The sequence below is a fragment of the Physeter macrocephalus genome, chromosome 7, assembly GCF_002837175.3.
Source record: "Physeter macrocephalus isolate SW-GA chromosome 7, ASM283717v5, whole genome shotgun sequence".
Lineage (NCBI taxonomy): Eukaryota > Metazoa > Chordata > Mammalia > Artiodactyla > Physeteridae > Physeter > Physeter macrocephalus.
In genome coordinates, this window is record NC_041220.1 from 153,028,049 (window position 1) to 153,042,727 (window position 14,679).

The following is a 14,679-nucleotide window of genomic DNA, read 5'->3' on the forward strand; positions in this document are numbered from 1 at the left end:
GCAGGCTCAGCGGCCACGGCTCACGGGCCCAGCCGCTCCGCGGCACGCGGGATCCTCCCGGACCGGGGCGCGAACCCGGTTCCCCTGCATCGGCAGGCGGACGCGCAACCACTGCGCCACCAGGGAAGCCCCAGTCGGTGTTTTTTGAAATGCAGTTGAACCGTATTTTGAATGTCAGAGGGAAGAGGAGAGAGGGGAGGTCTGTTGCTCAGCAGTGTTTCGATTGTGAATTAGTTCAGTATTTGGGGAACGTAAGCTTTGCTTGAATTGAATTGCATTGAGCACACGCTGACTCCCTGCTGTGTGTGAGGCATTGGTGTTTGGCTTTATAGATGACTCCGGAAATTTTTGTAGCCTTTTTAACTCCTTGCGCAGTTTATACATGCAGGCGGTCGTCTGGGATCGTGCTGGGAAATGGCACGCCGTAGCTTACCTCCCACAGTACCCGTGGTGCATCCACGAGCTCGGGAGTCATCTGTATAAACCACACGCCCTTCCTCTCGGTGTTGGGTGCTGTGCGTCAGAAAGTGAGGGCTGCTATCTCTTGCCCTGAGACTCACCTGGTTTCAGCAGGCGCCTCCTTTGAGAGCCATTCACAGCAGACCGTGGCTGCGGCGTTTCCTTGGCTCTTCACGTCACAGGGGTTGGTGTGTTCACCAGGAGCAACCCCATTTGGGGGCCTCACCTTCAGGTTCTCGGACAGGAAGACTTCAGGCTGGGAGGCGACAAGGCAGGTGTGCGCTGGTGTAGAAAGGGGAAAATCTTCAGGAGAGCGAGCTGGGCAGACCTTTTCTGTCAAGGGCTAGAGAGTAGATAGTTGAGGCTTGGCGGGCCAGCGGGTCAGTGTTGCGGCCGCTCGGTTCTGCCCTTGTCGCGTGAGAGCAGCTACCGATCTTACACAGATGAACGCGTGCGGCTGAGTGCCAACAGCACTTCCCTGACGGGCGCTGGAGTTTGGACGCCATGTCAGTTTCACGGGGGGCAAAATAGCATTGTTTTGATTTCTTTTCGGCCATTTAAAAATGTAAAAGCTATCGATAGCTTACTCACGATCCTTGCGGAATATGCAGCTGCAGGTGGGAATTGGCCTGTGGGCCACAGTGTGCCCACCTTGACCTAGAGGAACGCACCTGTTTCATTTCTCCCTCTTCTGACTGCAGCCTCTGAGTCGGAGGACATCCGAGGTGCGGCTCTGCAAGGTCCGTGGCGCGCTTAGGACGGCGTCCAAGTTGTGGTTGCTCGGCGAAAAGCACCGCAGATCCTCAGGGAATCAAGACTTTTAGGGATTGGAGGGCCTTCCGTGTGAAGAGCGGCTCTGGCCTTGTGTCACCGCCCCCACTCAGATGGTCTCAGTGCTGGGCAGTTCCCCGCCCGCTCCCCGGGGGACGTGTGATCACGCCTGGAGACGTTTTCCAGGGAGGTTGGGCGCCCCTGGCATCTAGCGGGCGGAGGCCAGGCATGCTGCTCAGCGTCCTGCGGTGCCCAGGGCGGCCCCTCCCAGAGGTTATGTGGTCCCGAAAGCCCGGAGCGCTGAGATTGACGAACCCGACTCACCGCTGCTGTCGCCACTTCGTTTTGTGTTTTAACCTTAACGGTTTTGTGGCTGTGGAAGCTTAAGATGCCGAGCACTTGACGACAAGACTTGAGTTCCCGCGTTTGCTGACATAACATGAGGCTTATTGAACTCTCAGCAGATACTTGGGTTCATGATGCTTTAAGTATTTTTCTTTTAAAACTTTTTGTTGTTGTTGTCATCCATTTAAATTGAAGCATCAAAATACGTTTTTTGTTTGTTTGTTTGTTTTTTGTTGTTGTTTGTTTTTTTTTGCGGTCCGCGGGCCTCTCACTGTCGTGGCCTCCTCTCCCGCCGCGGAGCGCAGGCTCCGGAGCAGGCGCAGCGGCCGCGGCTCACGGGCCCCGCCGCTGCTCCGCGGCACGTGGGATCGTCGTGGCCTCCTCTCCCGCCGCGGAGCGCAGGCTCCGGACGCGCAGGCTCGGCGGCCACGGCTCGCGGGCCCGGCCGCTCCGCGGCACGTGGGATCCTCCCGGACCGGGGCGCGAACCCGTGTCTCCCGCGTCGGCGGGCGGACGCGCAACCGCTGCGCCACCAGGGAAGCCCAAAATGCACTTTAAAGCCAAGATTTTTGAGATGCGGGCTACCTCCAAGGGCAAGGCATCGCCCGCCTTAATATCTACGGAGAAAACCACAGGGTTTATTTTTCAGAACTTTGGAGGTCACCTTATATGAGTAAATGACCTCACTTATGACTCCACCTGCTGCAGAAAAGGGAATCCTCAGGGCCCAAATAAATCCTGCGTATGTGGGTGAAAATCACAGTGTCTTAGAGGTTTCATAACCAGCCTGTACACACTCCTGAAATTTGTCTGAGGGCCTAGTGCACATTGTAAAGAATCCGATTCCAGCCTCTCGGTCTTAGAGATAATTAAAATCTGTACGTTAATTTACAGATCAGTCGGAAGCGTTAGTTTACAAGACCAAAGTCATTAGAAAAAGAAGGCAGAAGACTACTCTTACGTGGAAGCAGCAGCTGTCTGTGTCTCCCAAGGCACTTTGCTTTGAAATCTTGGGTACCTGAACTGGCATTTCACTGTGTGGAGGAGAAGACTGTAAAACGATAACTGTGCTATTGGTCTCACAGGCATCGTCTGGCCCCGTGATGCAGACTTTCTTAGCAGTGGTTTGCTGTTACTGGGTGGAACGTTTTTTAGGAAGGCTTCCTTCTGGGTCTGCCTCCCGATCAGGCAGAGAAGTGTAGGGTGGGTAGGGTTTGCGGCTCAGAGGGTTTGCGAGAGGACCCGGTGGCCGCTTTGGAGATGCACACGTGGTCTTGGCGGTAACTCCAGGACGGGACGCCTCTCTTGTCACGTCAGCATCCTTCATGGCTCTGCGCACAGGGGTGGGATGGAAGGCCCCAGCCAGCCGTTAATTAACGCAGAAGGGCAGCCGGGCACAGAAAGGACCCTTTCTGAATGCCTCACCCAGGGGATGTTTTCGATTTTGTGAGGCGCAGCATTGTTTTTGTAACCCAAGAAGACTCCCTCCTCTCTGCTCTCTCAACCCTGCGGCTTTATTTCCTACTTAGCTGGGTTGCTCTCAAAGTGATGATTTCTGAAGACACTGCCAGATTTTAATTACATTTTAATGCATATGAAAACAGTTCACGTTCATAGGAGAAAATTTGGAAACTACAGAAAGGCCACGCACACATACACAGATAAAATTCCAGCATCATCCCACCCCTGGAGAGATGGGTGTATTTTATTATATTTTTTATATTTTAGAGGGTATCGTTTGTGTGTGTGTACAAAATGAAATTTAGCAACATGCACATTCCATCTTGAAACCTATTTTTTTCATGTATCGCCGTATCATGGACATTTTCTCCCGTCATGAAAATCCTTTTGAGGACTGCATCTTACTACACTAACTAGTTCCTTCTTCTATTTAAATGGCAATTCCACTGCTAGGCCTGTGAACTCTGGTAATAAAAATAATAGTTCTTCGATTATATTTATAATTTTGGACCATTTGACTCCCAAGTAGGTAAATATAACTGTAAAATTAGTGAAAAATCTTACCTTTGGGGGGATTTTTTTTTTCTTACTGTAAAATAATAGACATACTCATTGGTGAATGAAGATATGTCTATTAAAAAAAAAAAAGATGAAACCACTGTTAACATTTTCCTGTTCCCCCGCCCAATCTTTTCTGTGTATATGTTCTCCTATAACTGGGGTCCAACTGTAAGTGCCTTAATTTACTGAATCACACTCGTACTGTCATCGGACAACAAAATAGCTTTCAGTAGTTTCAGGGGCTACGTATCGGCTTTGTTACGGTTATGCCGGAAGAAGAGGCATGCAGTGTATAAAACAAGCCTGCTTCATCTCCACAAAGAGCTGCTCCCCATCAAGATCGTACAGAAGGATTTATATGTAAATGTTGATGCGTAAATTAAAACTTTTCATCGTAAACTGATCACTGGGAAACTCAGTTTCCGTTTGAAGAGAGAAGAACATTATGGATGAAGCAAGCGGGGAGGTCAGACCCACTACGTTCCAGTCAGCAGAGAATTTGTGAATTGCGGAGAGAAGAAAAGTGCCTTGTTACGATGAGGTAATTTCTAGCAGATTTTCCAGCTGCTCTGGCCCTCGGTCCTCAGTCTGCATGGAATCAAGTCCCAAAGCGCCCTGAGCCTCGTCCAGGTTACTTTTAAGGGATGGATTCTTCCAGCGTGAAAGCCAGCAGACTAATAGCGGAGACAAGACATGAGACAAACTTTCTTCCGTCCCCGCTTTAAAGGATTTTAAGAGAGCATTTCATAATGGGACAGACCGTTAAAAGAGAAACTTCTGCCACCAGTGATAGCAGCGGAGCACCACGCTCCCCGCCCTCTAATCCCCGCGTGCTTACTTCTCTGTTTCCGAGCCGGGCCCCACGCCTGTCGGCAGGGAAAGCGCTTGCCCTTTCTGTCTTTCCTCTCGCAGAGCCAGCTCTCAAGTAGCTCTCTTGTGATTATATCCTTTAAGGTAATTAACGAGCAGTGAAGGTTTTGTTGTTTGGGGGCAGTCCTCTCCCTTCCCAGAGCACGAGAGCGTGTTAAATACTGTCAGTGCACACTCAGTACAACGAAATCCTCAGACACCATTTCTCCTGCAACTGAATTTTGAACTATTTTGCGAACAGGACTGAGAGTCATAGGAGTTTTTGCCCCCTTGAAATTAAATCGTGAGAAGGGGGACTACTATGAATAATAATGATAAATAATCTTCCCTTTGGCTTCCTGATGGATTTAGCCCCGAGTTATTATTTATGTTGGAATACTCGTCTTTAGTGAGGGAGCTCCAGGGATGGCATCAGTCCGCACTAATTTTTCCTCCTTCTGTAAGCAGAACAGTGAGGGAATGTGTAGCTTTACCTCGCGGTGACGGCGGTTATTTCTTTTTTTGCACAGTCACGACACCAAAGACCTCAAATCAACCTAACTGGAGGTGCCTCGAATCAAAACTGGGTCAAGCAAGAGAATAAACAACGGTTGCAGTAATTAAGAGCCCTTTTTGATTTTTTTCCTTCTTTTGGAGGCCGAGGAGGACCTGCCGGTGTTGAAAAAGCTCTCGTTTGTCCTAGAGCTGGGGAGGTTGGAAGGCATCCACGGGAGTCGTCGGGACTGGAGCTGGCCACGGCTGCCGCTCCGGAAACCGGCGAGGTGCTGAAGTGAGAGCCGGCCCTCCGGGTCTCCATGGTGGAAGCGCCGGGCCGAGTGTGGAGGAAGCTGCTTTCTCGGACGGGCTCTCGACCTGCCGCTGGCCTCTTTACGCGTCGCCCGCCGCCAGCTCTGAATCACTCTGGCAAGGGTGCTGTGTTCCTCGGGCCCTTTCGGGGGCTCCTTGCTTGGGGGATTCTCACAGGTAGCCGAGTGGGAGTAGTAGCCGTCCTGCCTCTCTCCTGTGCACGGGGCCCTGGCCTGGGAGTTTGGTTAAAAGCTTTGCGTCCTCACCACCTGTGCCGGGTGTGACGGCTCTCACGATCTTCAACGTGGAGAAGGGAAAACAGCCACGTGACTCGCCCTGCAAGGCACAGCTAGAAAGGGGTGGAGGTACGATTTAGGAATCAGGCCGCCTGGCTCTGAGCCACGAGGCCCCCGAGTCCTACGTTTTGTGCTCCCCTCTGTGGCTCTCAGGACGTTAGTTCCCTTACCTCTAGCCAGTAAGTCCGTGGACATTGGAACCATCACCCTGGTGTACCCCAGCTTTATTGCCACCAGTACAAACATTTCGAGCTCCACCTCCTGTGCCCACAAAAATCGTCCTTGGCAGGAAGGACACAGGCCAACTTCTCCCCCACCTCACATTCCACGGTGATGGCACAGAGGGCCATCTTCCCGCCCTGGTCCCGGGGAGCACTTGGTACGTCCTTGAAGGTTACCCAGCATCCCCGGCCCCCACCCCCCACACCTCCTTCCTTTCCTTCCTTTTTCATACTTCTCCGCCAGATCTGGTGTCCGTCAGTCAAGGATTCACCCTCTGCCTCTTCCCTGACCTAGCCTTCCCTGGGACCCTGCAGACGTCCCTGTTAGTACCTGATGCTATAGGCGCGGGGCTTTAACTACAGGAGCTTTTCGTTATTTGCATAGACATCTTACTAACACTTCAGGGAAGCGCTGTGTGTGTGTGTGTGTGCGCGTGCGTGTGTGCGCGTGTGTGCGTGTGTGTGTGCGCGTGTGTGTGCGCGCGCGCCTGCGTCTAAGTTTGTTTCATGCCTGCTGTTGCCATCACCTTGCCTTGAATATCGTAGGTGCCCGGTAATTTTTCCTGTCATCCCTTTGTACCTCATTTATCTCAAGTGCGGGAAAAGCACGGTGAAGCATTGGCCTGTGTTTCGATGTGCAGCGGGGTTTCAGTAAACACGAGGCTGGGGCCCACGTGCCCATCGCACGCGAGGAGTGGCGGCTTCTCACTGTGGGCTCTTCTTCTCGTCACAGAGCGTTTCTTTCGGACGAGGTGTTTGTAGGAAATAACATCCGGCCCTGACGGTGACTGAAGAAAGTCCCTGGCGAGCGTCGGGGCCGTGCCAGTATTTGCAGTTGCAGGGTGCCTCGGAACTGACAGAAACCGCCTTCCCACCTGCAAGATGTAACCTTGGCTCTCATTTCAGAGTCACAGAGACAGAAAGGAGGCAGAAGAGTGGTTCCCAGGGCCTGGGGGAGGGGAGGACGAGGAGTTAGTGTTCACTGGGGACAGAGGTCGTTGGCGGTGATGAAGAAGTTGTGGAGGTAGGTAGGGGGTGGCTGCACGAGAATAGGAATGTCCTTAATGCCACCGCCGGATTGTGCACTTGAAAGTGGTCACGATGGTAAATTATATGTTGTGTATATTTTAACACAATTGAAAAAAACAAAACAAAACACCAGACCTGGGAATTGAGCCACTGAGGTAAATTTCACTTGTCTGTGTCTGGGGTAGAGAAGCCCGCGCCCGTCCCCGAGTGAATGGCGTGCCGGGGGCCGAGCTCGCCGGCTAGGAACTCGGCGCCTTTCCTGCTGCTACTTCACACCCGCGTTAAGAGCTGGCTCACCTTTCAGCAGAGTTAGCGAGGGGGGCTTTGATGAGCAGTGTCCTTAGAGTCGGGAGTCCCAGTTTCCTAATGAAGAGGAGGAAGGCGCCCTTCCTCAGCCTTGGCTTACGGGCTGCCTCAGAAAACGGCGCCCCAGACGGTCAGATGGCAGGCGTGGCGCGAAATGTCCTCACTGCCACCCGCGCCAGAAACGCGGCGTGGGGAGGGACCCCCAGACCCTCGGTTGAGAGGTCTTCCAGCCCCAGCAGAACTTTGAATAGCACTGTAATACCAGCACGTTTATTTATTATACATGAAATTATACAGGAAGTCCCTGATTTTTAAAAATCCGTAATTTTAGTCTAACATCTCTCTCTGGAAATTGAGCTCTTGTCTTGGAGAAAAGAGGATAGGTAACTTTTTTTTCCCAACCTTATGTAGATCTTGGCGAAATTTGTCTACAACAGTAGTTTTTGCCAGGTGAAGATCAGCCATTTTACTCATTTGAGTCGAAATAGTGACGTTGACCCAGTAAAATGACAGCAGCCACCTTCAGGCACGTTGCTCAGAGGTATCGCAGTTAGACACCAGTTGACTGTTGGTTTCTCTTGGTTCTGGTGCATTCAAACCCAAAGCGTTGGAGTGGATCGAACGTTGCTGTGGTTTATGGTCAGTTTAAAGAATGTTCTCCTGTGTGTATTGCATAGTCTCACAATATATATGCTCATTTCAGTTCACTAGTCACTGTAAATCCTTTTTTTGGAACTAGTTAGGTTTTAGAAGAAGTAGTCATTTAAGAAGTTTAAACCATTTAATTTAAGAAGGTGTTTTATTGGTGGGGGGACTTGGATCCAATTATTAGATCAGTTTTTTAAAATTAACACACGTATAGGCATACCTCATCATATGTGTACATACATGTACCTCATATGTGTACAGTCATACCTCATAAATGTCACGTGTTGTACTTCGGAGACATAGCGTCTTTTACAAATTGAAGGTTGGTGCCAGCCCTGCCGTGAGCAAGTCAACTGGCGCCATTTTTCCAACAGCATTTGCTACTTTGTGTCTCTGTGTCACATTAGGGTAGTTCTTGCACCATTTCAGACTTTTTCATTATTATTATATCTGTTATGGTGATCTGTGATCAGTGATTTTTGATGTTACTGCAAAAAGATTACAGCTCACCGAAGGCTCAGATTTTGGTTAGCAGTAAATTTTTTAATTAGTGTATATAGCTTTTTCTAGACGTAATACTGTTGCACACTTAGTAGACTACAGCATAGTGTAAACCTAACTCTTACATGCACTGGGGAACCAAAAAAAAAAAAATCCTGTGACTCACCTTTATTGCTGTGGTCTGGAACTGAACCCACAATACCTCCAGGGGTGCCTATGTTGAGGTGGACCAGTCAGCAAAAACACATGACACTCTTGTCGACCGAATGGTATGACATCCCTGGTTCTATCGCAGGCCGGGGATGGTTTTTGATTTCTTTCCTCTGCTGTTTACAAATCAAAAATCCTTTAAGAAGTTAACATCATATTGGGGAAAACATTCTGATCCTTGGATCCTAACTTAAAATGTCAGAGAGAAGATGAATCTGGGATCAGAAAGCAGAGAGCGAGAGCTTAAACAGAAATTTTCTTAGTTGGGGAAAAGGCTGATGCATAAAGAAAAACAGAGGAACGGACTAACAAAAGTCGTCCATAATTCCCCGTCTCTTGAGGATCTTAAGTCCTCTTGCTCCAGAGTCCTGTGCTAACGCTTGTGCAGACACTTCTAATGTATATTACAGACACTTGCGGGGTGGGGAACGTGAACCAGGCTCTGGGTGCAGGGGTGTCGTCCACATGTATCCAAATACCTTCTCCTTAGAAAACAAGAAAGATCTGGATGCTGAAAGACAAAAATCAGTACTTTCCTTATGAAAATGTGATTTTGTGGCAAGATTTTACATAGACTATTTGAAAAAGCCAGGCTCTTGTGGTGCATTTTAAAGGGTCCTGTTTAGTAGCACGGCCGCTTCATGGAGCAATGTCTGTGAGCTAGCTCCACGTTCTCTTACAATTTGATAAATGGAATTCATTTCAAACACAAAATGCTTCGTTTTCCTGTGTAACAGTTGTTCTCAGCCAGCAGCAGTTTAGCAATTTGTGATATTTGGCAGTGTCTGGGGGTGTGTTTGATCCTCACAACCGTAGGGCATGATGGAGGGAAGGTCGTGCTGGCGTCTAGTGAGAAGAGGCCAGGGGTGCTGCTGGTCATCCTGCAGTGCGCAGAGTGTTCTCGTAACAGAGAATCGTCGGCCCCAAGTCAGACTCCCTGAGGCTGAGAGACCCTGTTGGTCAGATTAGATCTCACTGTTTATAAGCACTCAAAGTGACAGTAAAAGAAAAGGGGGTTGGGGTGGTGCCTGAGTCCGTTCAGGCTGCTGTAACACAGTACCATAAACTGGACAGCCTAAACAACAAACGTTTATTTCTCACAGTTCTGGAGGCCGGAAGTCCAAGATCAAGGCACCAGCAGATGCGGTATCTGGTGAGGACCAGATGCCACCATCTTCTCTGCATGTAAGGTTTACACTATACTGTAGTCTAGTAAGCGTGCAACAGTGTGTTCTTACATGGCAGAAAGAGGGAGAACTCTCTGGGGTCTCTCTTTATAAGGACACTCACCCATTCATGAGGGTGCAGCCCTCATGACCTAATCACATCCCACTGGCGCCACCATTTACCATAGAGAGAACCTGAAACTGAATTCCTCATGAGAACTGAGTCATCATCATTAACTGCCACTCAATATCATCCAGAGTCTCTTCAGAGCTACACTATTCTGCCGTACACATCTTTGTTATTATTTGTTCTGTCCCTTGAATAATGTTTTATTTTTTCACTTGGATATGCTCTGATTTCATAGCTTTTTATTTAGTCTCAAATATCTTCCTAATGCCATCTTATAGGTGAACTCCCCAGAGTTCAAGCAGACATCTCAGCACAAATTTATATTTTGACCGTCAAATTTTCTTTCCAGTGTCTACAGAAGTACAGAAATACCACCTAATTAAGTGAAGGAGATAAGTATTTTTGCATGACAAAATTCTGGTAACTACAAATAAAACCTTGTTAAGACGACAAAGTGAAAACTGGAGTGCCCCAAGAGGCTGTATCAGTTATCTGCTGCTGCATAACAAATGACCACAAATTCAGCAGCTGGAAACAACACGTTTATTCTCTCACAGTTTCCCAGGGTCGGGAGACTGGGCACGTGCAGGGCTCCTCTGCGCAGGGTCTCGAGAGGCTGCAGCCACGTGGTGGCTGGGCCGCGTCCTTATTTAGAGCTGAGAAGGGAAGGGTCTTCTTCCAAGCTCACACTGTTGGCAGAACTCAGTTTTCTTGTGGTGGTAGGACTGAGGCGCACAGCTTTCTAAAGACCGCCCTTGGTTCCCTGGGCGGTTCATGTGAAGGCCGGCAGGAGAGTCTTTCTCTAGTCCAGTGAGAGTCTTTTACAATGTAATGTAACAGTTATAGGAGTGACATCTGGTCACCCTTGCCATATAACCTAACCAGGGTGTGGCATCCATCTCCTTTGACATATTCTGTGGGGTAGAAGGGAGTCATAGGTCCTGCCCGCACTGGAGGGGAGGGGATTGTATCAGGTGGGACTCACTGGGGGGCCGTCGTGGGGTGTGTCCATTATGACAGACAACCTTTAATTCAAATCCTCCCAACTGGAGATGTGCATTTTGTCCTTTTCTCTTTTTCTAAACAAATGGAAATTTAATTGTAATTCAATAATGAAAGGTTTGCCACCGTAAAGATGCCTGAAAACATATGGCATGGGCTCTGAAGACAGTTCCCAAGCAGGCTGAAATGTTCAGTGTTGATGACATAATTGAAGGAAGCTGTGGCCCTTCTTGGCCACTGCCGTTTGGAGTGAGTGCTCTGACACATGTGTGAATTCTGCTCTGTCTGTGGGTAAAAGCGTTCTGTTTGATTGACTTCTGTCCTCTTTGGGCCAGGGCGCTCCTAGGTCCGACTTAGGACTGTGAAGAAAATAAGGCTCATTCTCCGTGTCTGCCTCAGACACACAGGCTTCCGAAGTTCTCATCACCCCCTCACGCTTCCCCCGGGTTTCTACCTGCCTTCCCGGTACTGCGGTCTCGGCCAGACTCATGCAGCCAGTTCTGTGGCAGAATACAAACGATGTAGGTTCTCTCTGTGTCCATGGGCTGGCTTCCTGACGCCTGGCCTCTGTGTAGAAGTCATGTCAGGGTGACACATACGCTGACTTAGCTCCGCACTGATGTGTTTCTGCCTTCTCAGGGCCACGTGCGCCGTATAGGTTCAGTGACGGTCAAGTTCATCGCTGAACTTTCGTGAGTGGAGGGTGTTACGATTAATCTCTGCTTCAGAACCACAGGTGTTTTGCAGACCACACGGTCGCCCTGCCTGGGGATGTCGACGTGCCTGCTGGCCTACCCGGCTGTCTTCCCCATCTGCCGAGGGAAGGGCGGCATCGAAGGCAGCCGCGTCTGTCCCCCTGCGCAGCAGGATTCCATTCAAGCTCCCTGTCAACTGCGTTGTGATCGTAACGCACACGGGGTTTTTAGTGAATAAAAAAATCAGTGTTCTCGGGCTTCCCCGGTGGCGCAGTGGTTGAGAGTCCGCCTGCCGACGCGGGGGATTCCCTGGTGGCGCAGCGGTTGAGAGTCCGCCTGCCGATGCAGGGGACGCGGGTTCGTGCCCCGGTCCGGGAGGATCCCACGTGCCGCGGAGCGGCTGGGCCCGTGAGCCGTGGCCGCCGGGCCTGCGCGTCCGGAGCCTGTGCTCCGCAACGGGAGAGGCCACGACGGTGAGAGGCCCGTGTACCGCCAAAAAAAAAAAAAAATCAAAAAAAAAAAATCAGTGTTCTCATTTTCTGTGGCCCCTGAGTTTGTCTCCATTAGTGGTTTATATATATGAGTCCATCCCAGCATTATAAAATACACCAACTCATCTTTTTTGGGAAAATTTTCACCTGTATGAATGTGTCTATACACACACACACACACACACAATTATAAAATCTTTATGTAACCACAAAATACAACACGGCTCAGGCATTAATTACCTTCACATGTACAACATCCTGAGTATTATATTTTTCAATCATCTCAAAAAGAATGCAGTAAAAAAAAAAAAAATACAGGCAGTGTTTCAAAACTCTCTTCCACTCTCTCCTCTCAGCGTTCTCACAGAAGGTGGCTGCCGCTCCGTAAAGACCTCATCGCCGTGAGGTGAGGCTAAGATGAGCATAACCAGTGACGAGGTGAACTTTCTGGTGTATCGGTACCTCCAGGAGTCAGGTAAGAGGCGGCTTCCTGTCTGCAGGAAATCACCTTCCACGTGCCAGGTGCACGGCGAGCGACCACTCACTGGTCGGACACCCAGGCCATAGAAAAGAAGAGCTCAGAACACTCTTGTTCAGAGGATTTGGGGGGGGGAGAAGGTTCTGGGGCCGTCCCATTCCTGGGGTGGGATGAGGCAGTTATGTTCTTCTTCCCCTTGACGTTTCTGTTCACGTGAAATCAGATTGGAATTGAGATCAAGAGCAGTTGGGATAGGTATGGTGAGGGGCGGGGGTGATTTGGGGTTCTGGGCCCCCAGCACAGGGAGGGCATTTATGGGCTGGTGTATACATATGGTGTGTATATATGGGGGTGGGGTGATGTGGGGCTCTTGGCCCCCAGCACAGGGAGGGCATTTATGGGCTGGTGTACACATATGGTGTATATATATGGGGGTGGGGTGATTTGGGGTTCTGGGCCCCGAGCACAGGGAGGGCATTTATGGGCTGGTGTACACATATGGTGTGTATATATTGGGGGTGGGGTGATTTGGGGTTCTTGGCCCCCAGCACAGGGAGGGCATTTATGGGCTGGTGTATACATATGGTGTGTATATATGGGGGTGGGGTGATTTGGGGTTCTGGGCCCCGAGCACAGGGAGGGCATTTATAGACTGGTGTACACATACGGTGTGTATATATAGGGGTGGGGTGATTTGGGGTTTTGGGCCCCGAGCACAGGGAGGGCATTTATGGACTGGTGTACACATATGGTGTATATATATGGGGGGGTGATTTGGGGTTCTTGGCCCCCAGCACAGGAAGGGCATTTATGGGCTGGTGTACACATATGGTATGTATATGGGGGTGGGGTGATTTGGGGTTCTGGGCCCCCAGCACAGGAAGGGCATTTATGGACTGGTGTACACATATGGTATATATATGGGGGTGGGGTGATTTGGGGTTCTGGGCCCCCAGCACAGGGAGGGCATTTATGGGCTGGTGTACACATATGGTGTATTTATATGGGAGTGGGGTGATTTGGGGTTCTGGGCCCCCAACACAGGGAGGGCATTTATGGGCTGGTGTACACATATGGTGTGTATATATGGGGGTGGGGTGATTTGGGGTTCGTGGCCCCGAGCACAGGGAGGGCATTTATGGGCTGGTGTACACATATGGTGTATTTATATGGGGGTAGGGTGATTTGGTGGGGTGGCTTAAACAGAAATATATCGTCTCTGTGTTCTGGAGGACAGCAGTCTGAAAGCAAGGTGTCAGCTGGCGTGGTTCCTTCTGAGGGCTGTGATAGAGTGTGTCCCAGCCTCTCCCAGCTTCTGGTGCTTTCCGGCGGTCTTTGGCTCTCCTTGGCTTGTAGGTGCATCATCCCCTGATCCGTACCTTCACCTTCACGTGGCGTTCTCCCTGTGTGCATGTACCTCTCTGTCTAAATTTGTCAGGTTTCTCCTTTTGTAGAGACACAGTCATATTGGATTAGGGGCTCACGGTATTCCAGTGAGCCCCTGTTCCCGGTATTCCTCATCTTAACTAATTACATCTGCAGTAACGCTTTTCCAAATAACGTCACATTCTGAGGAGTACTGGGGGGTAGGAGGACTTCAACATATGAATTTGAGGGGACAGAATTCAACCTGTAACAGTTTGTTGTGCGCACATTTAAGCTTTATACAGTTGGTGTCGTGTTGTATATATTCTGCAACTTGATTTTTCAAGAAGGAAGCCAATTCCCAGGTCCCACTTGCCAGAAACAAACGTGCTAGGACTCAGGGTGAACCAACTGTGGGCCTCTGGGACGGGCTCTTTCAGGGTCAGCCCAGAAGGGTGCGATGGGCAGGCCTTGCAGGCACACCAAATGGCTCGATTCTGATTCTTGACCACATTATTTACCCATTGGAAAAATGGTTATCCTGGGGCTTCCCTGGTGGCGCAGTGGTTAAGAATCCGCCTGCCAATGCAGGGGACATGGGTTTGAGCCCTGGTCCGGGAAGATCCCACGTGCCGCGGAGCAGCTAAGCACGTGCGCCACAACTATTGAGCCTGCGCTCTAGAGCCGCGAGCCGCAACTACCGAGCCCGCGTGATGCAACCACTGAAGCCCGCAGCGCCTAGAGCCGGTGCTCCGCAGCAAGCGAAGCCACTGCAACGAGAAGCCCGCGCACCGCAACGAAGAGTAGCCCCCGCTCGCCGCAACTAGAGAAAAGCCCGCATGCAGCAACGAAGACCCAACGCAGCCAAAAAATAAAATAAATAAATTA

The 14,679-nt window shown here is 50.2% G+C and overlaps 1 protein-coding gene across 1 annotated transcript in view; it reads left to right on the top strand.

Annotated features, from left to right (window-relative positions):
• TBL1X (transducin beta like 1 X-linked) overlaps window positions 1–14,679 on the top strand; it is a 241,535-nt gene that overhangs the window by 173,443 nt on the left and 53,413 nt on the right. The window contains exon 4 of the mRNA XM_055086310.1: window positions 12,305–12,423. Coding sequence (XP_054942285.1) covers window positions 12,366–12,423 — 58 coding nt within the window. The 5' untranslated portion in view covers window positions 12,305–12,365. The remainder of the gene's footprint in view (window positions 1–12,304; window positions 12,424–14,679) is intronic.